Raw genomic sequence first — 26,292 nt, forward strand, 5'->3', positions numbered from 1 at the left:
ACTTAAGTGATAAGGATGGGAGACAGATGAGTAACAAAACAAAAAGAGATAGGCGCATCAGAGTCTCAGGCGGTACAAGTCACAGTCACAGTCTATCTCACAGAGGAATGTAGACCGAAGGAAGCAAACTAACGCTCTATAGCTGTGTTTAGACGTCCGTTGTGACCACTGTACTGATTAGCGCCACTTGTACTGACAGTGGTCATCTATCCAGTACCTCTAGCGCAGTACACAGTCCCTGCGACTCCATAGAGTAACTTATGCAGACAAACAGAAGATGTGCGATTGAATCATCACAGCCTGCAATTGCGTCACAGGCAGGAATATCGGTTATATTAATAAGGAAAGAATAAGATTTTGTAAACGTCCGTAAAAGGGAGTTTCTTCACACTTCGGTAGACCAGGCAGAACATACATCTTCAAACCAGTGGACTAAGGCGACTGTTCACGGAACTAGTTGAGTTGCACAGTGCGTGACGTGCCAGAAAACAAAGTGCTGCGTCGATTCCCTAGAGTGGAATGGGCATACATTTGCGATCCACTGTCCTGGGCAGAATGGGCCGATTTGTCGTCGAGATCACATCCACTGACACCGCAGCGTACCGGAAGTTGGAGAACTTGTTGAGAGTCGAGCGTAAGTTGATCAATAAAAGGCAGATGGAGGCAGCAAGAAACCCAAGAATCGACACTTTGATGCTCAACCTGCGCTACCACAAACGAGGGGACGAGCGAGCACGAACGTACCAAGCGTAATGCCATGACTATTAGACTTTCTCTTACAAGTCACGCCAAGCGTGCATGATTGCTGACTCGCCTGTCCGTGCTTGTTCGAACATCTGCGTAAACTGATTCCATGAAGACTTAATCTGAACTTGACTGAGCATTTGCACCGCAGCATCAATCGCCATACATGGCATTAACGAATGACGTCACCCGGAGACTGAACGAACAGCAACCGGTGAATGTGTTCGTAAGGATGGACGCTAGGTGATCATGATTACCATCATCATTAGCCTATTTTTCATTCCACTGCAGGACGAAGGCTTGTCCCAGCTACCTGCTCTCCTTCCCTAGGCGCCCAATAATTCTGTAACTGATGTATCACCAGCTATCTGCACTACGCATTACATGCTAAAAGACGTTTTTTTTTTTGTTGTTGCAAGTTAAAACACACACAAAAGGAAGACACATAGCAGACAACACGGGCGGCCGCCCGTGTTGTCTTCTATGTGTCCTTCTATGTGTCTGAACTGACAGACGGTGTGCGCAGCTCGAAGCTTAAAGATGAAGCTCTATAGCAAACAAACACAAACAAACAAACAAACAAACAAACAAACAAACAAACAAACAAACAAACAAACATCTTCCTTGTTTAGTTTCTTTCTTGCTTAGTGCGGTTCCTTGTTTTTGTTTCTTCAGCTTCCGTTCTTTCGTGATCCCTCGGAAACGTATGTTCTGGAACGAATTCGGATTTCTTTTTGATACCACGTGCTTTCGAGTAAAATTTGCGCGTAAGTAGCCACAGAGAGAAGCGCCGGTAATCATTAACGGTGTCGCGAACGAAGCAGCTGCCCAAGGTTTCGCGCGGCATTAGTATTCACAGCTGCGAGACATCTCTCCGGGAGGCTGACGGCGGGTGCGATTGCACGGCGGCGCCGGCAAAACAGGCAGAGAAAAATCCGCGCGCGGCGCCAACGCCTTCGTCAGAACGTTGTTTACAATGCAAACGTCGTCGCTCCGAGGACAAGTCAGGTTTTGACTCGTTTAGGCGGCGGGTTTTTTTTTCTTCTGTTTTTCTTACTGACGCTCACAGGCACCGCTTTGCGAACATCAGCGGCTTCTGCGAGATCTCGAAAAGCGCCGTGTAGGCGGAGCTTAATGCTCGTATATGTATATAAGAGTCGCCGAAGTTGAACTGCCTATTTGCGTTTCACTTTCTTTCTTCTAGCCGACCAAGCAGTGTGAGCTGCTGTAGTCGAACGTGGGCAGAAACTCGTTACGTATACTGCGAAAACATATGCAATTAAAGTGTTGCAGAAGATGGATGTGGCTCATTTTCTTGAAAGTTAGTAGTTTCTCTCTAAGCTTGCAAGGTGATAATACAGTTCGCCTTCAGATAAAGCAAATACATGGCCCATAACCAACGGGAACTTTGCAAAGAAGAGCGCACATAGTCCAAAAGGTCCAGTTGAGTAAGAGAGAGACAGAGAGAAAGGACGCATAAAAATGTAAGAAAGTTAATCAGAAGTAGTTCAGGTAGGCTACTTTGCACGGGGAGAAAGAGTACAGGGATGACAAGAGGTAATTCTACAGCGTAGACATGACTCGGTATCCCAACAGAGGATTGTGAAAATATTATTGTGATTTTTGCGATACACCGGAGTCAGTCAACGCCTATGGTAGTTTGTTGTGTTTTTTTTTTCTAACCTAGTTTTATCCAACACACCCGTGCAGGGTAGCAAACCGGAAACTCACATCTGATTAATCTATCTGCCTTTTGCCCTCTGCATCTCTTGGATAGCAACGAGATATCGTAGATCGCTATTAAGATCATTGCCTCTGAAGTTACTGTGCCATGTTTGTAAGAAAATGGGCCCCTATATGTATAATGAAGAAAAAAAAGAAAAGTAAACAACGGTCGAACAAACGTTGACATTTTTCTTCGCCGCTGCGCCTTCGCAAGTAACACTGGAAAACTTCTCCAAGCTTCGCTGCTGAATAAACAAATCGGCGACATTAGGGTTTCTCACTTTCTTTTTTTCGCCTGCCTGCCCAAGCAATGACGGCGAGCACCGCGGCTTTTTTTCCTTGCCTCACGCTGTGCAGCCTGTCTACGAGAGTAAGCGCTCCGAAAGCCGCTGTTACGTCGACAAACGAGCCCAGTAAATGTCACACGGCCAACGCGATAGGCTGTCGCACAATGAAGACGAAAAAAAGGAAGAAAAGGAAGACAGGAATAAGGATGGATGGAAGGAAGGAAAGAACAAAGGCATGAATGAATGAAGGCAGAACGAAAAAACAAACAAAGAATGAATGAAGAATGAAAGAAAGAAATGAGAAAAGAAGGAAGAAAAGAAAAAGAAAGAAATGAGAAAAGAAGGAAGAAAAGAAAAAGAAAGAAAGGATGAAGGAATAAATCAAGACAAAGTAAGATTGAAAGAAGGAAGGAAAGAGACGTCTGTGTACGTTGTCCTGGCGAAACAAATGCTTCGACCAGATTGAATCTGACACGTACAGGAGAACGGGGCGACCTGAATTTCCGCACGAGGCCGAATGACAGACCCGCGCACCTGTCCGCGAGCGGTCGCTGAACACACACACACACGCACACGCACACGCACACGCACACACACACGCACACACACACACACACACACACACACACACACACACACACACACACACACACACACACACACACACAAGACACACGTGGACAAGCCCTACCATTTACATGCATGTATACGGCGTCATGAACACACTTGCCGTGGATCCTCGAGGTCTTTGACACGGCTATAGCATATACAAGCAAAGTCAGGTGGGACGCAGTCTTTCCAGTTTCGAATGCGTTTCGAACTTCTTTCTAGTGATCTGTCTTTATCACTTTTTTTCATTCTTTTGGTGCAACGGGGATCTGACCGCTTCCGTTCTCTGTGACTGCTCCTGGCTTATCTGTAGGCTGTTTCGCAGTGACGCAGGGCTGGACTGGAAGCCACGATCAGTGGTCTGGCGTTCGCGACTCAGCTGGAGATTGAGCAGACGGGGGGACACGAGCGTTTCCGCGATGATGAAGATCTTGATTGGCTGGCGCCAGCTGTAGCCTGCACTACGGTGCGATATTATTGTGAAACGCAGCATGTATAGATTAGCCAGCGAGACATTGACAGATACACGGAAGAAGTTGGCGGTTTGTAAACGATCCCTATCTGTAATTGAACGTAGTTTTTGGGAGGAGAGGAATTGCGCAAGGTTTGAAAGCGAATTATACGAGGCTGGCGAAAATGCCCCGTTGAAGTTGCAACAACACGGAAGAGTGAGAAACGTGGTGGAAGGCAATGAAGAACTGCTGTGTGCCTTACAATTCGTCGTACGTTTCTGCATGCGTGCGTCTTCAACTGTCAATTCAGCATTCAAGGCCTATACTAGCTTTACGCGATGTCTCTATTAGACGTAATACTATCTCTTTGAAGAATCAACCTGAAACACTCCACCCTCAGCAACCACATCTCCTTAACCTCTTCCGCACGAATGCAAAGTACAGGAGAGCCGTTCGTTACAGCGGACCTGTTGTTTCAATATGTCTGACGTGCAGATAGACCGACGCACGTGTGTCTTGCCGATAACGTAACACGTAGTGCTTCGCGCATAAACGACGTCGGACTTCAAACTTTCCTTTCCGCGCGAACTGCAATCTCAATACTTTCGCTGACGCTGCACTGACGTAGACGACGGATAATGTTTCGTGGCGTGAGCTTGTTTGATTGACGGTATTAAACGTCCCAAGGCAGAACAGGGCCTACAATAGACGGTGTGGTGAACGGGCTCCGGTTTAATTTAAACCAACTATCGTTCTCTTAACGGCCACGGAAAGCGCCGCGCAAGAGCGCTTTTTTTTCTTTCTTTTCTTTCGTTTTTTCTGTATTCCACCCATGTCGGAATGCGGCAGCCAAGAAGGACGGGGATCGAACCCGCTACCTCGCAAAGCAGAACTGCTCGCGCATTGAGCCACTGCTTAGAGAATTGCGCCAGGACGTCAACTCGGGCAGAGGTACAACAGCAAACGACGGCAGGCGAGCTTACTTGCAACGGGATCTGTATCCTAATTGGCTAAAATGCGCTTCTCTGCGCTGCACATTTGCACAACCCAGTAACGAGGTCACCGGTCATCGTTCAAGTGAAGACTAGCTGCGCGGGCGGGGGTTTTTTCTCTCGCGCATGGCTTCGCCGTGAGAGGCGGCGTCTACATTTTCGCAAACTGTACTTGCATACACGTTGCTTGGCAAAAAAAAAAAAAAAAAAAAAAAAAAGCGACCGTGCCGTTTATAATGGGAAAACGGCCTCGCAGGAAAGCTAGATTTACAATTAAGAAATGGGTTTTATGTTTTTTGCTAAAGCTTATTCTGCTGACATAAATGAGGGTCTGTCTGCGTGGTGATGCCTATTATAGACACGCGTCAGAACGTCGAAAAAGCTCAGTTGTAAGGAAGTACAGGCGCCGCATTACCGTGTCTTGCATTCGTGATAATACGTCGTGCTTTACATTCTTCCTTTTTTTTTAGCTTACAAGTGGCCCAGCTTATGTTCTATAGCAACAGTACAAGGTGTGACACAAAAGAAACGAGACTGGTCCAATAACTTATTGTACTTACTGAATCAGTTCTCTGTGACATTATCACCTTCAAAGTCTTCCCCTTCAGCATTCACACACTTCTGCATTCAGTGCTGCCATTGCTGGTAACAGTTCTGAAACGAGGTTCTTGGAAGGCCCTTCAGGAGATTCTCCGTTTTTGCCTGAACCTCTTCAACCGAGATAAAATGGGTTATCTTTAAGCAAGATTTAACTTTAGGAAGTAAAACAAAGTCGCATAGAGCCAAATCAGGTAAATAAGGAGGATGCCCCATCACAGTAATATTTTTGCTGGTCAGAAACTGCTTGACAGATAGGGCCGTGTGAGCGGGTGCATTGTCCTGGTGCAACAGCCATCCATCACTCCACAACTGTGACCTTTTTTTTCCTAATTTTTTCACGAAGTCTTTTTAGTACTTCAATGTAGTAGTGTTGATTAACAGTCTGACCACTGGGAACCCACTCAATCATTACAATTCCATTAATATCGAAGAAGACGATTAACATTGCCTTGAATGTTGATTTTGACATGCGTGCTTTTTTGGGTCTTGGAGATCCTGGAGACTTCCACTGCATTGACTGGCGCTTACTTTCTGGGTCATAGGTAAAAATACATGTCTCATCACATGTTACAACAGATTCCAACAAATTTGGCTCGTTTGCAATGTGTTCTAACATGTCCGCACAGACGTCGTTATGGCACTGTTTTTGGTCAACGGACAGAACTTTTGGAACAACCTTTGCGAAAATCTTCGTCATGTGTAATTCGTCCATTAAAATGCGTCGAACAGCTTCCCTATCCAAGTGAACCAACTCTGCCACTGTTCGAACTCTTAATCTTCGGTTACCACTGATCACATCACGAACTTTGGCAATGTTTTGATCTGTAATCGCCGACCTTGGGCACCCAGCACGTTCATCATCTTCCACACTGTCCCTTCCCCCTGAAAACCACTTATGCCATTCAAACACACGTGCACGAGACGAGGTTACATCTTCATAAGCCTCGGTTATTATTTGAAATATTTCGGTGGCTGATTTCTTAAGTTTCACAAGAAACTTGATGTTGATTCGCTGTTCAGTTTTTACATCAGACATTTTTCCGGCAGAATGCAGTTGCACGTGTTCACTCACTGACGCAGCGCTCCCAACTGGCGTGATCGGTTCCGTCGCAACTGGAGTCATGAATAGAGGAGGTGTGTGGGATTACGTCAGCAAAACAGTTGTCGCCAACTCCACTCTTTTTTTCAAGCTACACACTTAGTCTCTTTTCTTTTGTGTTACACCTCGTATGTTAATTGTACCGAAGAATCAGCCAAGCCCCTGCAGAACATTAGGGCCCCATGAATAAAGACGAGAATTCTCTTTAAGAGCGCATTATTTGGGAAGAGCTGTTCTGCCGATAAAGACGACATTTCTTAGTATCGCTATATGGTAATCAAAAACTAAAGAAAAAAATAGAAACAGAAAACTCTACACCGTGACTCAGTGGCTATGACGTTCTGCTGCCGACCACGACGTCAAGAGTTCCTTTAATATTATTATTAATTATAATTATTAGGAAAAAAGAAGAAGATAACAAATTAACATATCTACAGTAAAACAACGACAAAGAAGACACAGGTAACACTAATTGCCTTTTCTATACACATAATTAAAGCACCCTCTATTGAGCAAAGCGTTCAACAATTCTCGTGCTAATATTTAGGTGGGCAAAAAAAGGACGAGAAGTGCTGTGAACAAGGAGTATGTAGACACTATAGTGAACGATACACGTGATACCGTAAGACTATATCCTGTCTGCTGGCGGTCTACAGACTAATCGAAACGCGTCCACGAACTTCCTTACTGCCTAATAAAAATGTTTTACGCGTTGATCCGCGCCACTTTAATTATCAAATTTCCCATGTTCACGTCATTTGCCGAAAAAAGGTTTCGCTCAGCATAGAAGCGCTCTCGCTGTCTGTAAAAAAGAACGTTGAGCGACCACGCATAAATATGCCGGCACTGCTGACACCGATGATATTATTTCGGTACATACGCGCGCACTGTCGCCTTTGTCGCCATGCGAACGTTTTCTCTCTCATTCACTTTGTAAAGTCAACTTATCGCGCACCTACGAAGAACCGCACCCGATTGCGCGAATGTATGTGGTGCTTGCAAATCAGACGTGATAGTGGTAACAGTCGAGCGATTATTCTTGATCAGCTAGAGCAGCCGCTTACCTCTTATCCAAACGGGCCTCCCGAGAAGGGTTTCTATCGTGTGCCTATATAGCTGTTCTGGTTGCACAAACTGTACGGGCAGGTCAATTCTAGAGCACCTGCTCGGTAATATCGAGGGAGGGGGAAACCCTAATAAATTTCCTCGCTCGTCCGCGTGTTTGTGAAAGCGACATCCACACACATAGCAACAGGAAAAGCGGTGTCCCGTATAAAATGTACTAATGAATATAAGTGTGGTGCAGAGAGGAGCAGCTGCGATGGCAATGCAACAGAGAAGCGAGCTGAAAATTTTAAATGCCCGTCCCTCCTGCAACCCTTCCGGGAACCCCAAAACGCGCGCGCCCCCCCCCCCCCCCCCCCCCCACACACACACACACACACACACACACACACACACACGTGCGCGAAAGGCGAAGGCAATGTGTCTTATGGCAACGAGAAATTCGCAGCAGCCGTCTGCAAATGAGTTCACGTGCCGGACCTTCTGCTACCCCGCTGACGAGGATCGATCGCTCTGAACTCCACACATGCGCCCGTGATTAACCTTTTTTTTTTTTTTTTTTTTGAAACAGTAAGCGCTTTGCTATTTCCTCCCGTGAATTATGATAATAAACGACATCTAAAAAAAGAAAAAAAGAAGCGTAATTTTATCGTACGTTACTTACACGAGAGGATTTCTGCTGTACTTAGAAACAGAAGCACGTAACGTTTTCAGCGCGTTTAAAATAAGTTTAGAACGGGCACGTCTACGTGGCGAGTCGGGTGTTCTGTTTTCTTTATCGCTTAAGAATTACCGATATGAAAACCGCCATCCTGTTTTTCCGTGAGCGAACAATTCTTGCTCTTTCCCTTTGTTTTTTCTTTCTTTTTTTGGCAAACACGAACCCTTCTGATGTAAACTCAGCGGGCAACACTCGTAGCTTTGATGCGAGGGATAAATATAACTGGCGTTTTGGTAGTCACGTGGTCGCGTGAGTGGATTGTTTGGTAGAGAGAGAGCGAGAAACTTCACTTCAGCGAATCTCAATCCGAATCATCAGTAACGTTCACGTTCCCGGCGAGTGGTGGAGCCGTGCCGGTCCATTGCTGTCGTAGCCATGCTGTCATATCCATGCTGTCATAGCCGACATATTGGGTGACCTGACCTTTGTTCTGCGTGATGCTGAGTGGCTTCAATCCCCCAAGCGTCAATGTCTACGCCTGGCGTATGAGTGAGTACAAAGGCGCAACGAGACAATGCAGCACCTATACTGTGAATGAAGGGCAGGGTGAGGGCCCCCAATTTCGTAAAGCCTGCGGCGCGAGCATTAAAATTCGTAAATGCGGGCACTTTGTTATGCACGACTGTGAAAGACCATCAGAAAAAAAAATGGTTCGACAAATGATGACTATTCATAGGCATCTCAGATGCTATTTCGCCCGGTCTGCCTCTATTCTGCGGTCCTCTCTCGCTGCGATGATATACACTGCTTTGTCCCTTTTCGTCTGGAAGCAATGCGCTAACAAATACATTGTCGTTCCCCAATTGGAAAGCGTCACACACCTTCGTGCAATACTTTTTGTATAATTATGCTGCGTTTTCGTGAACCCGATATGAAGTCGTCTTCGGTCAGCTTGTCAGACCGGAATACGTTCGTCGAGTTTACGTAAACGCAAGCGGATAGGGCTGAGCGAGCGAGCGAGCGAGCGTGGAGATGAGTTCGAATCTACCCGCCGCCGAGGGGCGGGTCGACTCGCCACAACCCGCTTGGCAAGACGAATGTAAACGCGGTCGCAACGGGCTAGGTCAACACCTCGTACGTATGTAACTTTGCTTGGTCAGCTCGACTTCTGACTCGAACCGGACTCGTGTCGGGTACAAGGAATCGAGGAGATTGCATGCGCAGTCCGCCGAACAGGAGGAGGAGGAAAAGGAGGAGGAGGGGGAGAAGGGAATAAAGAGAGGAGGCGAGGATGTTAACCATAAATGCGTCTGGTTGGCTACCCTACTTTGGGGGACGGGAAAGAGGGAATAGAGAGATAAGATAGAGATAGGGAGGGGAGGGCGACGAAAGGCGCGGTGAGCTCGCGCACGCACCCGGAGGGCCCAGTCCGTCAAACATGGTCGAAGGCAGCCTGTGGGTCCAATATTTACCTAAACTTCATAGGCCGTTATGATTTTCTATGCATTCGTTCATTTATCTATGCGTGAGCGGTAGACATCCGACATGCAACCGTTAACGTAACGCGAACGGCTATGAGTCGGTAGACAATTTCTGGAAGTCTTATAGACTCGCACGGACTTTGGGAAGATGGGCTGTGAACGTAGCATGCACAGAGCACAGACAGCCTGTGTATATTGTGCGTATTGTGTAGATGTATTTGATACTTCGCAAAGAAACGCCTTCAATTCTCATTTCCATATGTGTGTACTGGAAGAAATAATTGTTTGTCTGGACTAACGTACAAAACAACAGTTCAGAATCGGCCCAAGAGGGAATGTGGATGGCACTATTCTCTCTCTCTCTCTCTCTCTCTCTCTCTCTCTCTCTCTCTCTCTCTCTCCCTCCCTCCCTCCCTCCCTGCTTCCCCATCTTTGAGATGCAGACTTGTTCTCCGCACACTCGGAACCGTGTCGTCGGTCGCGCGCAATTTGAAACAAAAAAGGAAAGCTCACTTCTCTCTTGTCTTCTCAGGATCCGACAGCAAAATTGTCTCCTCCTCTAGTCGTCCCCCAGACGTCCTTCGCAAGCCAAAGAGGCCCGCGTCACGCGACAAGTTGTCGTCGCTGTCCAAATCGACGTTACGGTCACAAGTCACTCCTCGGTGAAGGGCACCGCCACCCAGGTGCTTCGTCGCCGTCGCGACACTGTTGCTCCGCACCGGTGTCTTTGCGATCTCGAGTCCGTCCCCGACTGCATGCCGCCGAAAGCTGTTCCTTCGGGCTCGCAGGGCAATATCCTTCTTCTTGTCGCTTACTAGCCGAGTTATACGAGTTACGAGTTACGAACCGCTGCCGAACCGTGTCAATTGCCGTTGGAGACAATAATAGTGGCTGAGCTTACGACGTCTCGACACGCCGCTCCTGAACCAGCGGTGCTCCAGTGTAGCGTATGCTAGACGTCGTGGACTCCTCCCTTCGGTTGGCGAGCGCAGAGTGATTAAGGCACGACGACGCTCGTCCTATCCACGGTTGCGGACGACCGATGTTTTGACGAACATTCTCATTCGCTTGCCACGCTGTTAATCTGCCAGGAGGTGTATACAGCCAGCTTCATTCACGCATGTACAGCTAGTTGTCTCTGCACTTTAAACCCGACGTGTATCGAGATAAGCTTCAGGGATGCGCACCCACACGTGTACACGAAGAAACACTCCGTGGCGGTGGCATCCAGTTGACGCTGTCTGTTGGAGGAGGACGGCGCAAGGTTCTTTCTCACTGCGGCGGCGGCGTCAGCGGCGGTCGAGGCAACGCGCTTGCCTTATCGGCGGCAACCACACGCCGGGGCTGTGCCGACGTTCTCGTCGCAGCTTTAATATATTAAACGCGCCCGAGTCAGCGACGGGGGCGAGTGTGCAGCTCGAGCTCGCGCAGCTGCGTTCGCAGCTGCGCCGCCGTTGCCGCGCGTCGAGAGTGATGCGCCGCCGCGTCGCCGCTGCAGTTGGCGGAGGAGGAGGAGGAATCGCGGACTCTGATGGTTCGCGGTTTTCAAGAAGAACAAGAAAAAAGGAAAAAAAAAATAATAACGAAGCGCAGCGCCGCATTGTCTGAGAGCGCGCGTGCGCGCTCGAAGAATAACAGAAGTTCGTCGCCTTTTTCCTTTGTTATTCCGACTCCGCTCGAACGCTTCGCCACCGCCATGCCGCCTCTGAGGTGAAGCCGAATTGTGTTTGCCCGTCGTTTGTCGATGAATTAGCTGCGACATCGGGTGTCTGTACGCAGAGGCTGACCAAAGCTCGAGTCAAGAGATTCCAGCTAATCTATCTATCTATCTATCTATCTATCTATCTATCTATCTATCTATCTATCTATCTATCTATCTATCTATCTATCTATCTATCTATCTATCTATCTATCTAATCTATCTATCTAATCTATCTAATCTATCTATCTATCTATCTATCTATCTATCTATCTATCTATCTATCTATCTATCTATCTATCTATCTATCTATTCGTCATGAGCAAAACCATAGCTCTGCGTCGGTCGCGAGCAAAACAATATCGCCCACTCTATTACTTTCCCCAACGTGAGAAACTTCGATCTTTGTGCACTCGACGAAGTCTTGAGAGAGCTCTTTGAGGTATTACCGCAAGCTCGCTTTAAGGAGCTCCTTTATCAGCCTAGCGTCGGCAGGACTATCGTTATGTTTGCCCGATAAGCGGTACAACACCACTCTTCGGACGCCGCGGTGACGCAAGAAAAAGCCGCCCGAGATGGAAGGTATATATATATACCCGACAGCTCTGAAGAACACGGCCGGCACTTTACTGCCTCGGCCGAGTGCCCCCCATCGGTCGATCAGACTACTGCGCGATGCGAAACATCGCTCGCTGTAATCGACTCCGTCGAGGACGAACGCTCGACGCCGCGTCGTCGCTGAGCGTCAGCCCGCGCGCCGACGACTGCGCTTACACGTAAAGCGAGTGCCGCGATTCGCGTCGACGACTTGAAACTGAATGACTCCAAACCGCTCGCTGCTCGAGAGAGAAAAAAAGACAGGCCGTCGGCATTTGCAGGCCAGCGCACTGGTCGTCTCCTCCTCTCCATTCCACGCATGGTCATCTCGGCAGTCGGTGCTGCATACACCTGCCCACTTTCATATGAGAGCCGGGACACGTGATTTTTTGAATTGGCGAACGCAGGTACAGAGAGAGAGAGAGAGAGAGAGTGCGTGTGCGTTTCCGCACACCTATAGATCTTTCGAACAGCTGTTCAAGCGCGATCACACGCGCGATCACAACAGTCGTCGTCCAAGGATCGGTCTTTCGAAATGTTTATACTGTTAAAATGCGATACAAGCTCCCGTCAGCGCCGAAGCCGAGGCGCAAATTGCCGTGCTGTTAAACTTTGTTAACGAGGCGGTTCCGCCGAACCTTACGCCCAAAATGGACATTCGAGGAACATTACATGAAGTTAAAAGGGTGAACCGAGGCGCTCGTTTTCTTGGTGGAAGCCAAGTGAAGCCAGCATACAATGGAACCATGGAACACAGAGGGGAAATAATTCCTTCTTTATTGGAGTATACGTGCACTTAATGTCACATGAGAGGCGAATTGCCAATAAACTTCGAATGTCTAACTAAAGAAAAGGAAAATGAAAGAGGGAGAAAATACACGCCTGTGGGAGCCAGACCCTCAACCTCTGCATGACGCGCGAAGTGTTCTACTTCGTTGAGGCCGGCTTGAATGATAAATCATGGATTTGGACGCCCCCGCAGCGTTTATTTTGCCGTAAGAAGTGTTTCGGCCTCTGAAAACACGTATACAGGATGTCCCACCTAACTAGAGCCAAGAATTTAAAAATGAAAGGCGCGTCGGAAGCGAATTGAACCGAACGCATACTATTCGCAATGGCCTATAGTCCAAATGTCCTTGTGTGCTCTCTCTCTCTCTGTGGTCGTTTGTTTGCGCAGTTAAAAAACTGTTTGCTAATATGCACCAACTCGCCCAACAAGAAGCTCTTCTAAGCCTATAGTAACTCAGACAATGTTTTTGTTTTCCCAATAACTCACTAATTATGTGTTTAATTACCCGATTTTGTTTATTATTGCCTGAGGACCCCAAGTATGATGCGCAGATTTGTAGAGCACCTTCAGAAACAACCGATCCAGTTGTTTCCTTTGCGATACGTCTCCCGTAGTCCTTTTTTCCGGGTTGCAAAGAAACCCCGCGAAATATGAAAAAAGCCACGTGACGGAGCGCTTGCGCAGTGGTATCGTGCTGCTCTCAAGCGTGCGTTCGGTGAACATTGTCGGCTCTCGTCGAATGACGGCGAAAATGCATGCTGCTGGCCGAGCGCTGCCGAGGAGATAAAGAACGCCCTGCCGCTTCCTCGTCGCCAGTCACGATGCAGCCGACCTTGTTCACCCAATGCACGATTGAGAGCAGCGTAATACCACTGCGCAAACACTCCGTCACGTGGCTTTTTTCATATTTCGCGGGCTTATATATATATATATATATATATATATATATATATATATATATATATATATATATATATATATATATATATATATAGAGAGAGAGAGAGAGAGAGAGAGAGAGAGAGCAAAAATATAGAGAAATAAGGAGAGAAAATAAATGGCCGCTAATTAGAGGAATCCTCCGTTTGGGCATAGTGCTTTTGCGAAAGCGAGAGAAAAAAGGAGGTATAAAACTATCTTGGCAGAAACGGACTAAATTGGTAACAAAGGTTGCAGTCTGACACGCGTGAATACTTCTTTCCGATAACACAGCAGCGCCTTTAAAGCCGCTGGTGCACGGATCTAAGAGGAGAGATCAAGAAATTCTAGAAGAACACACAATTTCGAGCCGAGAAGGTAACCACACAAATACAACAGTGACAGCACACCCTTCGTATGTGTACCTTCAAATGTGACGTTCATATGCGCACATAGATGCCCAACCCTGATACCCGCTTTCCATAACCTTCTGGCAGAAGACGAAAAGACCGCAGCGAAAATATACGTATATACGTAAAATGCTTAACAATTACATTTTCAATCAATCAATCAATCAATCAATCAATCAATCAATCAATCAATCAATCAATCAATCAATCAATCTCACACCACTCTTCAACGCCAGATGAAGCCTAGCGGTTCCGAGCTCGGACCATATCGACGCATCTAGCTACAAGAAAATCGCTGGCCCAGTGTTGCCGCTTTGGACGCTCCTTCTTGCAAAACTACTTTGGCTAAGCAGGATTGCCAATCATACCTTTGACAACGTACAGGCCTCTCGAGAACATTCAGAGTCACGCTTTGAGCCTTCGCTTTGCTTCCTATCGCCTCAAGTCAGCCCTCAAGGACAGGAACTCCCACTGCATATTACTTCCTTGTACACTCTCTCGTTGAGGTGAAGACAAAACAAAAAACGCTACACTAACTCCAAAGTAGAAGGCTGTTCAGTCGCCTTCGAAGCAGTGCCGTGTGTGCGTCTCGCGCCCCGGTGCAGTGCAATGCCCAATCGAAGTCTTCTCAGCGTGAGACGGAGTAGATTACAGTGCGCCGGCGAAGCCAGGCGTGTGACGAGCTGCCGTGCAAACAGACGTCAATCAAAACGATCGGAGCCGATCGGAGAGTCATCGAACGCCACTCGAAGCGGTCGCATTTGATCGCACCTGCTTCCGCGGCAGCGCGTCGCCATTGCGTAGACTTCCGTGAGAACATCGTGCGGGCCGCCGTAGAGTGCGCAGTCTGCAAAGGCGTCAAGACAATGCGAATCCTAAAGGCGTTTCGAAAAGCAGGCTCCCTGGTCATCGCCATAATGCCCTCTGGACTGTAATGAACCCGCTTAATTGGCACTTGCTCTGAAGCTCTGTAGAAGGAGCGCGGCCGCATGGGCACTTCGTATGCTCATGCGCAACATGTCATAGTGAACCCCCCCCCCCCCCCCCCCCCCATCTCGCCTCTTTCAGTTGAAGTGTCTAGATTGGCTTCGACAAACATGGAGGCGAAATATGTGTCGTATAGCTCTTTAAGCGGTAACAAGGTGCTTAGCTATACAAGTTCAATCATGCTTTACCTCCGAATGTTACAATTCTGTTTAGCAACACTTATTTCGGCCGCGTGAAGCTGTGCTTATAACCATGCTTCCACTTCTACTAGCACTGCATGTGCGCCTATCACACTTTCTCAGACTGTTCGCGGAAGTCGACCAACCAGTCAAGATAAGACAGAGCTGTTCGTTGCGACTAGAGTGGTTGTTAATTATCCTCGGTTAACAACGGTTGTTTGTCTCGGATAAGTTCTTTCTTATTACGATCGGTGGTCTCTTTCCGCAAGGCATAATGCGAAGAGCGAGGGAAAACCGAGAAAAATAAAAGCGTGAAGCTGTCCACCATGCCGGAAGTGAGGCAATAATCTGAGAACTTGTCCGTCATCCGACGAAAGTAGCCTTCCGGTTCATCCAGTATTGAACACGCCTGTTTTATTAGCTCTCCAAAAAAGAGGAAAAAAAACAGTCATTAATCAACCTTGCACATCTGGTGGTAAGCTTTCTCGTAGAATGCCATGAATTGAGGCATTCGCGGGAAACTGTGTGTGTGCTTTCCCTTTGTTGATGCCATATATGTTGCTGCAAACTCCGTCGTCGAGGCAACCGTGCTCAGCAGCTGAGGGATATACCTTCGGCAGCGCAACGTCAAACATAGTCGCTTCTGCACGACCTAAATCTAGTTGTTCTGTTTGCTCTTCGATTTTTGACCTCGTCGCAAGTCACGCTGCTACATTTTAGAGTTTCGACAACTACTCGTGTTGCGTTATGAATAATAACTGCGCGTCCCTGATTCGCCAGGATTCCCGTCCCCCGGGTAGGGCAGCCAATCCCTATCAAGATATCTCATACGACACGTATGTCACATATCCAATAATCTCGTATGATCATATGAAAACACATATGACATATGTGTTTTCATATGATCATACGAGATTATTGGATATGTGGCATGCGTGTCATATGAGATTTTTTTATAGGGAATCAGACGCATTTCTGGTTAACATGCCTGCCTTCTCTCTTTCTTTCCCCCTTCTCCTCCATTCGCGGATACACCAGGGGCCAAATTCACAACGCTTTTCGTCCGTAAGTGCTGTTTTTGATTGGCCCATCGCCTTCACTAACAGTATGTCCTATGCCACTATTGGCTCGCACGAACGCTTTTAGCGTAAGAGCTTCGTGGGAAAACGGGCCCAGTTATGCACGAATAATAAGTTTTCCTGTTGCATGAGATTTCTCGTTATGTTTTACGATCATGTTCTAACAGTTCTAGTTGGCCGCTTGCACGTTCTGTATCATTACGTTTCGGCATTTCTGCGTATTAAACCGAGTGCATTGCCTGTCTTTGCCGCTACCGTCGCCTGTACGTGATAAACTGGCGTGCCCTCCTCAAGTGAATTACTTCAGGCGAAATGCGGGCGACTGGCTGCACCCGCTGTGTCGCTGAGCGCGCAGGATAACGTGATTTCAAGAGGGAAGCCTACAGTTTAGCTTGGATGGAGAGGTTACCACACTTCACTCGTTGTGTGTGGGCTAATGCTAAGAGATTATGAGCACAAAAAAAAAATTACTCAAAGGATACTGGCGGAGATGAAAAACAAGATGAAGAAAGAAATAACAGTTGACGTGACGTCACACTCCGGTGCAAGACTGAAAAACACAAGACAAAGCTCAAACACGTGCCTACTACGATTACGTATGTACTAGGCAGGGAGAAAAGAAAACTCCACACGGCATATGACGCCCTGTTCGCAATGTATGGCGAAGGGCACTGTCCGTAAACGGTCGCTAAACGCCGCGCATCATAAGCAAAGCGTGCCAGCACCCACGCTATTTTCCGTTGCCTATGTATGCGTGAATTGATTTTGTAAGCTGTGGCCTCTGTTTCGTCAAATGTCTAATCCATAGAATGGATTTATTTTCTGCAAAGTCATTGTACAAATAACCGGCAACAATCATTTATGTACTTTCTTTGTGTGTGCATAATCCACGAAGTTTGAGAGAGAGAGAGAGAGAGAGAGAGAGATGCAAATGAGAGAAAGGCAGGGAGGTTAACCAGAGTTAGAGCCTCCGGTTTGCTACCCTGTACTAGGGGAAGGGAAAGGGGCAAGTTAGGACCGAAAGAAGAGCGGTGACAAAAACAAAAGCGTGAAAGAAAAAGAAAAAAAGGGCACGGGATGGGATCATGATAGTCTTTCTAATAGGCCGCTGCCACGTAAAAATGTCAACAAAGCCTTGACCGACTTTCGGTGAGACGACAGTTCATGTCGGCATTCCAAAACTGTCCGTTCTGAACGAAGTTTGAGCTCTCGCTTGCTGTCTGGTTTGAATTTTTACCAAGGAGAGCAGGAACCCTTCCAAGCTCAAATTCACGGGCCTTCTTTTCTTACCACCTACATGCGTATACCTAAAAACACATTCAGACGAGAGAATCCGCGTGAGCAAACGCGACCATCAGCGCTCACCGACGTGCAGGTTGCCGGGCTGCAGGGACGCCGTGTTCGCGGTGGCGATTCCCGCCGCGCTCTCGAACAGCTTTCGCACCCGGTCGCTGACGGTCATGTGGGGCTCGTGCAGGAAGAAGGGCTCCTGCGGCGGGCCGCTAGCCTGCTGCTGCTGGGCCGTCGAGCTGCCGCCGCCGTCCTGCTGTCCGCCGGCCCGGGACGACGACGAGGAGGCCGCGCCGGCCGCTGCGGCGGCGGGCACGGTGTTCGCCGAGGACGACACGCTGGCGGCGGTGGGCGACGGAGCCCGCGCGCCGCAGACGCGCTGCTGCGGCAGGTGCTGCAGGATCTGCTGCGGCGGCCGCGAGGAACGCGACGAGCGCCCTCCGGGTCCACCACCCGAGGAACGGCCCGGACCGGGACACGAGCACGTCTGCGTCACCTGCGCGGCCACAACAGGCGCGCCCGAGTCGCGCAATGTCGCGGTCAAGCGTATACACTGTCGTCGTCGTCGTGGTCATCGACAGTGACTAACTTATTGTCCGCTGTGAATTTAGCTGTACCTCGTTGTGAGCAGATAGACTCTCTACTCGTGGTTGTCGCATAAGACGCTGCATAACTCGTGACGCGTGTATATATTTGCGACTTCAGGTCTATAGTCCTTAGAACGCGCAGTGTGTTTTCTTTCGCTCGAAGAGATTGTGACATTACGCGCGATATATCTACAGCGTTATGTCCAGTTTTCAGCACGTGTTTTCAGCACGTGTCCAGTTTTCAGCACCCTGAGAGGTTGTGGAAAATTTTCTATATTTCTATTTTTTTCTTTTTCTGTCGTCTCATGCATTTGCTTGCTTGCTTGCTTGCTTGCTTGCTTGTTTTTATCTACAATTTCGTAATAGATGGCTCTTCAGTAGCCAAACACCACATGCGACTCCCAAGACGCGGTGAAGGCTGAAATATGCACTCCGCGGTAGAAGCCGCGGGCGCCATCAGCACTCGGCATTTAAGGGTGCTTTCGTACAAAACCATGTTTCAGAGATAGAGTTGCGCGTGGAGGCTCCCCATCCGCGTTTCGAGCTACAGGTGCACCTCCCGTCATGGACAACCACAGGACTGGTCAGCTTCGGTTATGTGTAAGGAACCGTGGTGCGTTGAGCATGACTTGCTCCATAACCGCCGTGCAAGGCGCACCCCTCCCCGACGATCGCAGATTCGGAAAATTTTCTATCCGCCACATTGAATTTCAGTGGGGCAGGCAATTATCTCCAACTTGCCATCAGTCGTTGCAATTCCACGAAGGGTCGCTTTCACGAAACATTGCGTTATATTGTTGTCGCATGTGAGTGTGCCCACAGATCTATGCAGCAATTAGCTATATAGACAACGATCAAGTTCGGGGTATAATGATGTACTCTGCAACAAAGACTAAAGAGTACCATAATCTGTAGAGGTTTAAGAATTACTCGGTCTAATTCATTTGTCTATGCGTGAGGATATTCGCGCTTATCCTGTGGTCAAAGAACATGATTGCACTGGGGAGCCCGGAGGCCGTCGCCTCCACTTAACGTCTAAGCGCACCGAAACCCTTTAAGAGGTATCACGCAGATCACTCCTCCAAATGGAAATAGGATTTTGAGTGCACACGCCATTGATCTGCAAAACTCATGCAACAGCTGTTTTGATTATTATTTGCTGGAGTTGACTGTTTGCCAGTTGCACTTCTGTTCATGTTTTGTTGATCCTAGCTCCAAGTGGTTTTGACTAGTCCTTGTTACGTTAAACTTTGTCGAAGTCAGTCCATCTGAAGCAGTTGGCAGGAGTAAATAGCGAACTAAAGAGAAACGAGAAATCCCAGATAAAGGTGGGCTACAAAAATACGAAATGCAGAAGCTCAGGTTTCGACAAACGAGCGCTGTTTCCAGGGCAGCTGTGCTTCCGCGCTCTGAAAATGGGATGGACACTTTATTGCTTGTCCGTTACTGCTCAATCAGGATAAACCCGCGTCTGTCGAGTTTAATTCTCGTCATGCGTGCAGTTGATGTGCGGTAGCGGAACACGTGTTCGGTGGTCGGGCAGCACATGTTGTTGAGGGCGAACGTTGTTTTTGAGGAAACAGGAGGGACAATTTATGAAGGCCCACTCGCACGCACGCACACACGCACACGTACACGCACACGCACACGCACACACACACACACAGACACACACACAACACACACACACACACATACGCGTGCGCGCGCGCACGCATGCACGTGTTAGTCCATAGTCCGGTTATAGTCCAAGCTGTGCCCCACAAGAACGTGCTAATTATGTTGCTTGGAAGTCTTCGGGCCACTTTAGCTAATTTTATTATTTGCTTTCGCCGTGGTGCTACACAGGATTGTAAAGTTGCTGTTCTAAAATGATGGAAGTCGCGATTTCTGTAAGTTGTGTTTCTGAAAAGTTTTCTAGTACTTAAAGCAATATGCGACCGATCAATTTTTGGTCGGTGGGACCTCACGCCTATTCCCATATCTACGCTCGCTGTGGCCGATTGACGTTTCGTGTGAAGAACTGTGTAGAATCGTAAGCGTCTCCATGTCTCTTCCATCTGGCCAGTGCCGCGATGACTGCAGCGACGACACGTGACCTTATATTGTGTCTCACCACGAGCGCAGCGACCTGTTTACTTTTGCTATAGACAGTATGCTCGACATATTAGGCCTAATTAGCCATTATATCGCCTACAACGCTTCCTGCACCGGTCTCCACCTTCTTACCCTAGGGGCTGTCGCCATATGGCTGCGTTTAGGGTAAACCTAAACAAATTAAGTTAGTCCTGCGATTCTTCATGATTTTTTTGTTTACACCGAAGGGGCAGATTACGGGCTCGTCGTCCTAACTATGCATAACATTTATGCATACACGTCGTAAACCAGTGTACTTAACTGTGCCTGCTACGGTCACTAGACTCTCCAGTCGGCCGTGAGCGAAAAGTATATAGACGACAGCCAACAAAAAGTGCAATGCGATGGCGCGCAGAATGTTCATGGACAATGTATCGACTTCACGTGGGAACGTCTATAGACACGGCATAGTCTGTCCAAGGAACCTTTATTACGAGAAGTGCACTTGCCTGTCCTTTCTGGGGTGAGCCCCGCTTCCCGGAGCCTGTGTTGGCCTTGCTTTGGGTCACGTGCTGTTCCGGGTTGGACACGTGGCCGATGAGGACTGCCAGGCACTGCAGTGTCGACACGAGGGACTTAAACGGGCGTGTTCGCAAACGTGTTACGCTGTTTCGGCTACTGCGCTTTCAATTGGATCAGTGTTGTCTTGCGTTTTCACGAAAAACAGACACACACTCTTATCAACAAACACGCGAGAATGCATCAAGATGCCGTGACAATAATTACATGACGTTGGCTTGACTGCTCAAAGGCCAACTGCAGCACAAATTTCACTTTGGCAAAATTAGTCATTAATGAACAGCATGCAGGGTGCTCAAAATTAAGTTTTATGCTTTTCTTAAAATTAGGCACTGGGAGGCACGCGAAGGCCGCCTGTGCAAATAAGTTATGTGGCCAGGGGGGCCCAAAGTGAGATTATAATTATCGCTGTTAGCAGCCCAGTTAACTAAAACTGAATAATTAACTTTTTGTTGGCTGCAGGAAGTGGGTGTGTTTGTATTGAAAGGTTGGAGGCAGTCGGTGTTTCTGCCCAATATCAGTTGGAAGAATTTTTCCACCGTGTCTGTGCTCCGAGATATCCGACTGCAAATATTAATTGTCGTTCGCACGATTACGCATGCAAGAGAGTTAGGATCGGCGCAAAGTACCTCCATGATGTGACGCGGCTGTTGCGTGCATCGTTTAGTCTGACAACGGGGCGGTGGCATTGGCAAAGATTATAACTGTCCCCCTTCCCTTCTCGCCTGGCGAAATAAACAATCGAAGAACCCGGAACCACTGTCGTAACACGCGACCGCGCAGCCTCTAGCGATGGCGGCAGCTGCAGTGCCGAGATAATGGGGCGAGCGGAGAAGCCGGAGGGCAGTGCGCGTGCGCAATGGTGACTAGACGAGCGGGCATGGTCCTTCCCTGGGCAACGCTAATAAAGTGACTGCTGATTTCCAAGTACTGGAAGTTTTACTTAAATCAAGAGCAACAACTGCACGGTGCACCGCGCTGTCATATCTTGATTTCGCCAGCCAGGAGGGGAAGGGGGACAGTTATCATCTTTGCCAATGCCTCCGCCCCGCTGTCAGATTAAACACCGCACGCAACAGCCAGGTCACATCAGGGAGGAGCTTTGCGCCGATCCTCACTCTCTTGCATGCGTAATCGTGCGAACGACAATTAAAGTTTGGAGTGGGATATCTCGGAGCACAGACATGCTAGAAGAATTCTTCGAAGTGGGACGGTGCAGAAACATGACTGCCTCTAACTTTTGAGTACAAAGATACACACTTCCTGCACTCAATAATTATTTAATTATTCCATTTTTGTTGATTGGGCTGCCGACAACGATAATTATGATCTCACTTTGTGCCTCCCTTGGCCCCCATAACTTATTTGCACAGGTGGTCTTCGCGTGCCTCCCAGTGCCTAACTTTAAGGAAACCATAAAGCTTAATTTTGAACACCCGGTATATTGCCGAAGCAAATCTGGTAGGGCTGCAGGGCTGGTAATTGTCTAATTGTCTAAGACATCGCTTGCGCCTAATGCCTGACAAATATGGCGCAAGTCCCAGCACGTTGCCTCCGAGATTTCTCATTGCACCGCGGGCACCTAGGGGCTACGGGTGGCGCCTAATCTCGGACGCCGTGCTGAGAGAAACTGCGCGTTTTTGGTCGTGCCTCACTTCCGACGACCAGTTTCAGTTTGGAATGAAAACTGCATACTTCTGAGTGCTTTTCTTAATGCATCCACTCATATTTCAGACGTAAGATTCTGAGGCCACTTTATACACTGCGAAATAATTTACACCTTTAAAAGTGAGTAAGGGTGTACATAGGTTTATAACTCGCATGCTCGCACCAATAAAGGCTTTAATTATGTGAGTTATAGACCGTTTTACTCCCTGAGTCGCTTTCCTGAGTTTAAATTATTTTGCAGGGTGCTTAAACTTTCTGAAACTATGTTTTTTATACACCGTCCAAAATTTCGTTGCAGTTAGACTATAGGAGACACTCTACAGAATTAGCATCGACTCTGCTCTAGATCGACACGAAGGTTTCATCAGAAGGCCGTGGAAGCACTACTGTGCTTCTTGAGATCGACCGGCCTGTATGAATGCCTGTGGCTGGAACGCCTCTTTGACTTTGACTTTATTAAAATTTAGACAACATACAATTGTCCAGGTGAAGAGGGCTAAATGTGACGCACGTGCTCACCTGACTAGGCCCTAGACACCCTGCATTCATGCAGGCACAGCTTCGACATAATGAAATGACGAGGTACAAACAATTTCTTACAGGAAGACTACAACAATGCAATACAACAATATACATATGAAAAGTACAATCTACAATCAAATCAATCGAATTAAAAATAACCACAAACATGTTCACTTGACAAAAAAAAAAAGAAAAACAAAGGAAGAAACCCTAACTGGCTTATATACACGATACAAGAAAAGCTCATTGCCTGTTTTCGGAAAGCAGTCAAAGAGGTTAACTTCTGTTAACTGTTTTCACTTCTTTTTTTTTACTTTCTCTCTTTTTTTTTCTTGTTCCTTTCTTTCTCCTCTCTCTTTTTCGTCTTTACAACCCCTATGTTCCCCACCCTAGTGCAGGGTAGAAAACCGGGAACTTGCCTCTGGTTATCCTCCCCGCCTTTCCCTCCTTTCTCTCTCTCTTTCAGGCGCTTGTGCTGCTCGAGTGCCCCAAGAAACGCTATCAGAAGTGATCGAGGCACTGACGGCACCACAGTGAAATCCGTATTGCATACGCGTCTTCCGTAGGCCCGACACGCTATCAGGCGAACAGTCAAACTCACGTGCGGAAGACGACGAGCCAGACCCGCGACGTTTTCACACACGCACACGTTATCTCCGCAAGCTAGGCGTCCACGACGGCTCATTCGGTCTTTTATGCTTCCCGCTACGGGCGTAGGCAACAGCGCGCAGCGAGCGATTGTAAACAAAAGTAATAATGATAAAGAATCCCGAGGTCTCTCGTTTGCGAAGCACTAAACGGGACTTCGTCTTCACGCGGCCGCTGTGTGCAGAGAGAGAGAGTAAAACTTCTTTATTAATAATATTTGAATGGCGAGAGCAGTGTGAGAGGAATCCTCAGTCCAGGGTCCCTAAGATGATTCCGGCGATGTTTCGAGCCCGCTGTGTGCAGAGAGCCAGATTCGCCTCGGCGGCTCAGCGGTCGACCAAGTGATAAAACCGTGTACAGTTAGCACTTAAAAAAAAGAAAATCGTTGTAATATATAAAAGTTGCGGTGATCTTTTTGTTTCGCAGTAGCATTTAATCAGCGGTTAAACGAAGCACCGATTTCCGGTGCGGACGTTTCTACGAGCACAGTGTTGTGTGTTACCAGAAAGCTGGTTACTGCCAGATTCCGGTGCGAGCGTGTATGAATCGATAACTCCAAGCGCGGAGACGCGGAATACGTCGAACCAGTCTTTTCGGGGATCCTCAAAGTGGATCCCGCAAAGTGAATGAAATGCCATGAAAGCAAAAGCACAACAGAGACACAGTTTCAACTTATCATAACTTTGATATAGGAGCATTGGCAAATGAGAAATCTCAGAACGGAATCGAAAACGAAAATTCAGATAAAGAAATAAGGCTCTCTGAACATTGAACGGAATACAGAATATTTTCTATTTGAAATCAGAATGTAGTATCAACTCTTGCGGAGGCCGCATGGTAATAAATAGGGGCGGAGGGTGGGCATACTTACGTTTCATGATACAATATTACATGTTTTCTGTCTATTCCCACCCGCCGTGGTTGCTCAGTGGCTATGGTGTTGGGCTGCTGAGCACGAGGTCGCGGGATCAAATCCCGGCCGTGGCGGCCGCATTTCGATGGGGGCGAAATGCGAAAACACCCGTGTACTTAGATTTAGGTGCACGTTAAAGATCCCCAGGTGGTCGAAATTTCCGGAGTCCTCCACTACGGCGTGCCTCATAATCAGAAAGTGGTTTTGACACGTAAAACCCCATAATTTTCTCTATTCCCCCTTTCCCTTGCCCCATGTGTAGCGCAGCAAACCGGATGCTCGGCTAGTTGACCTCCCTGCCTTTCCTCCCTTTGCTCTCTCTCTCTCTATCTCTCTCTCTCTCCTAATGCTGATCACAATTGCACGTACAGTCAACTGAGGAGCAGCTTACGAATGAGAAGAAACCGAAATGCGATCCTATATTGTGCGCAACGACAACGGCAGTAATGGAACATATAGGAATTGCGCGTCATCAGATGCACGTGCCGTACTGTGTTCGTCGACGGCGCTATACGCAGTGCTACGGAACCACACACCAATTTAAAGGTAAGACTCATGTGATGACGTAAGGGCCAAATCGCAAACTTTTCTTCGCACAAATCAAGGCAATGATTGACTGCCAGTTATCCGGGCAAAAAAATCCATATGCTCCGTGCGATTCCCTCAAACGAATCGGAACCGCAGATCTCGATCCTCGCAACCGAGTCGTTCACAGAACGGTCACCACTTGCACCGCGGTCGTTCTTCCTGCGGACGGCACTAAACGTTATCGCTAATATTCGAACAGAAACGCAAATCCACAACGTTCGAATTGAGGATTCTCGAACCGAACCTTCGACTCGCATTAGAAATTTTCGAATGTCCGTCCGTGTGCACTCCTACTCTGGCCAACACGGTTACCACAGTGAAGATACATCGGAGGGGAAACACGCACTCGCGTCGAGTACGGAGTCGAGAGTGGCACTTACAGATTGGCTCCAAACCGGCTCGGAGCTCGCACAACTCCTTCGCAAGGCACCGACCGGCAACTGAACACAATCATTCCTGCCACCTGTGCTTCACATGAAGTACAAGCCCTCTTGCCTACCTCGCTGTGTTTTTCTGTCACCTGATCGCAAATGTACTCCCGTGAGCAAACGAAAACCGAATGGAAGTTGCAAAGCAGCAGTGCCACAAACCAGATCCCGAGGGAGATGACGCGCGAGGTGCCGGTAGCGGCATCATATCAGTGCGGCTGATTTGAACCTCCACAAGCGTGATAGCCTGCTCTTTCTCTCTCTCTCTTTCTTTCTTTTTGGTTAGACAAAGTGAATTTCGCTTTTGTGTGCAATCCGCAAACGGAACTATTGCACGGCGCACGTTCGCGCTTGAATTGTCCCAGGATCCACGTTCCAGTCGTCACGTGACCTGTACATCGTTCAATCACTGCCTTTTCAGTTCCTCCTTGTGCGCTCGTCTTTCCAAACAACTGTAATTTCGTCCTAAATCGCCAAGACAGCAAAAAAAAAAAAAAAAAAAAAAAATAGAGGGAAAGAGAAAATTGTGCCAGCGAAAACGCTTAACGACGGAGCGCGCGAGATGGATGTTCGTGCATTTTCCCCCGCACATTATACCGATGATATATCTCACACGCAG

At 47.9% G+C, this 26,292-nt stretch overlaps 2 protein-coding genes across 2 annotated transcripts in view; both read right to left on the reverse strand.

The window, feature by feature from the left end:
• LOC126520829 (uncharacterized) overlaps positions 1-18,452 on the reverse strand; it is a 51,423-nt gene extending 32,971 nt beyond the window's left edge. Inside the window, exon 1 of the mRNA XM_050169621.3 lies at positions 17,740-18,452. Coding sequence (XP_050025578.2) covers positions 17,740-17,836 — 97 coding nt within the window. The 5' untranslated portion in view covers positions 17,837-18,452. The remainder of the gene's footprint in view (positions 1-17,739) is intronic.
• Positions 18,453-20,767: 2,315 nt separating this feature from the next.
• The window catches only part of LOC129388049 (uncharacterized), a 74,011-nt gene continuing 68,486 nt past the window's right edge, over positions 20,768-26,292 (reverse strand). Inside the window, exon 3 of the mRNA XM_055078040.1 lies at positions 20,768-20,941. Within this exon, the coding sequence (XP_054934015.1) occupies positions 20,768-20,941 (174 nt within the window). The remainder of the gene's footprint in view (positions 20,942-26,292) is intronic.

Source organism: Dermacentor andersoni, chromosome 3, assembly GCF_023375885.2.
Source record: "Dermacentor andersoni chromosome 3, qqDerAnde1_hic_scaffold, whole genome shotgun sequence".
NCBI lineage: Eukaryota > Metazoa > Arthropoda > Arachnida > Ixodida > Ixodidae > Dermacentor > Dermacentor andersoni.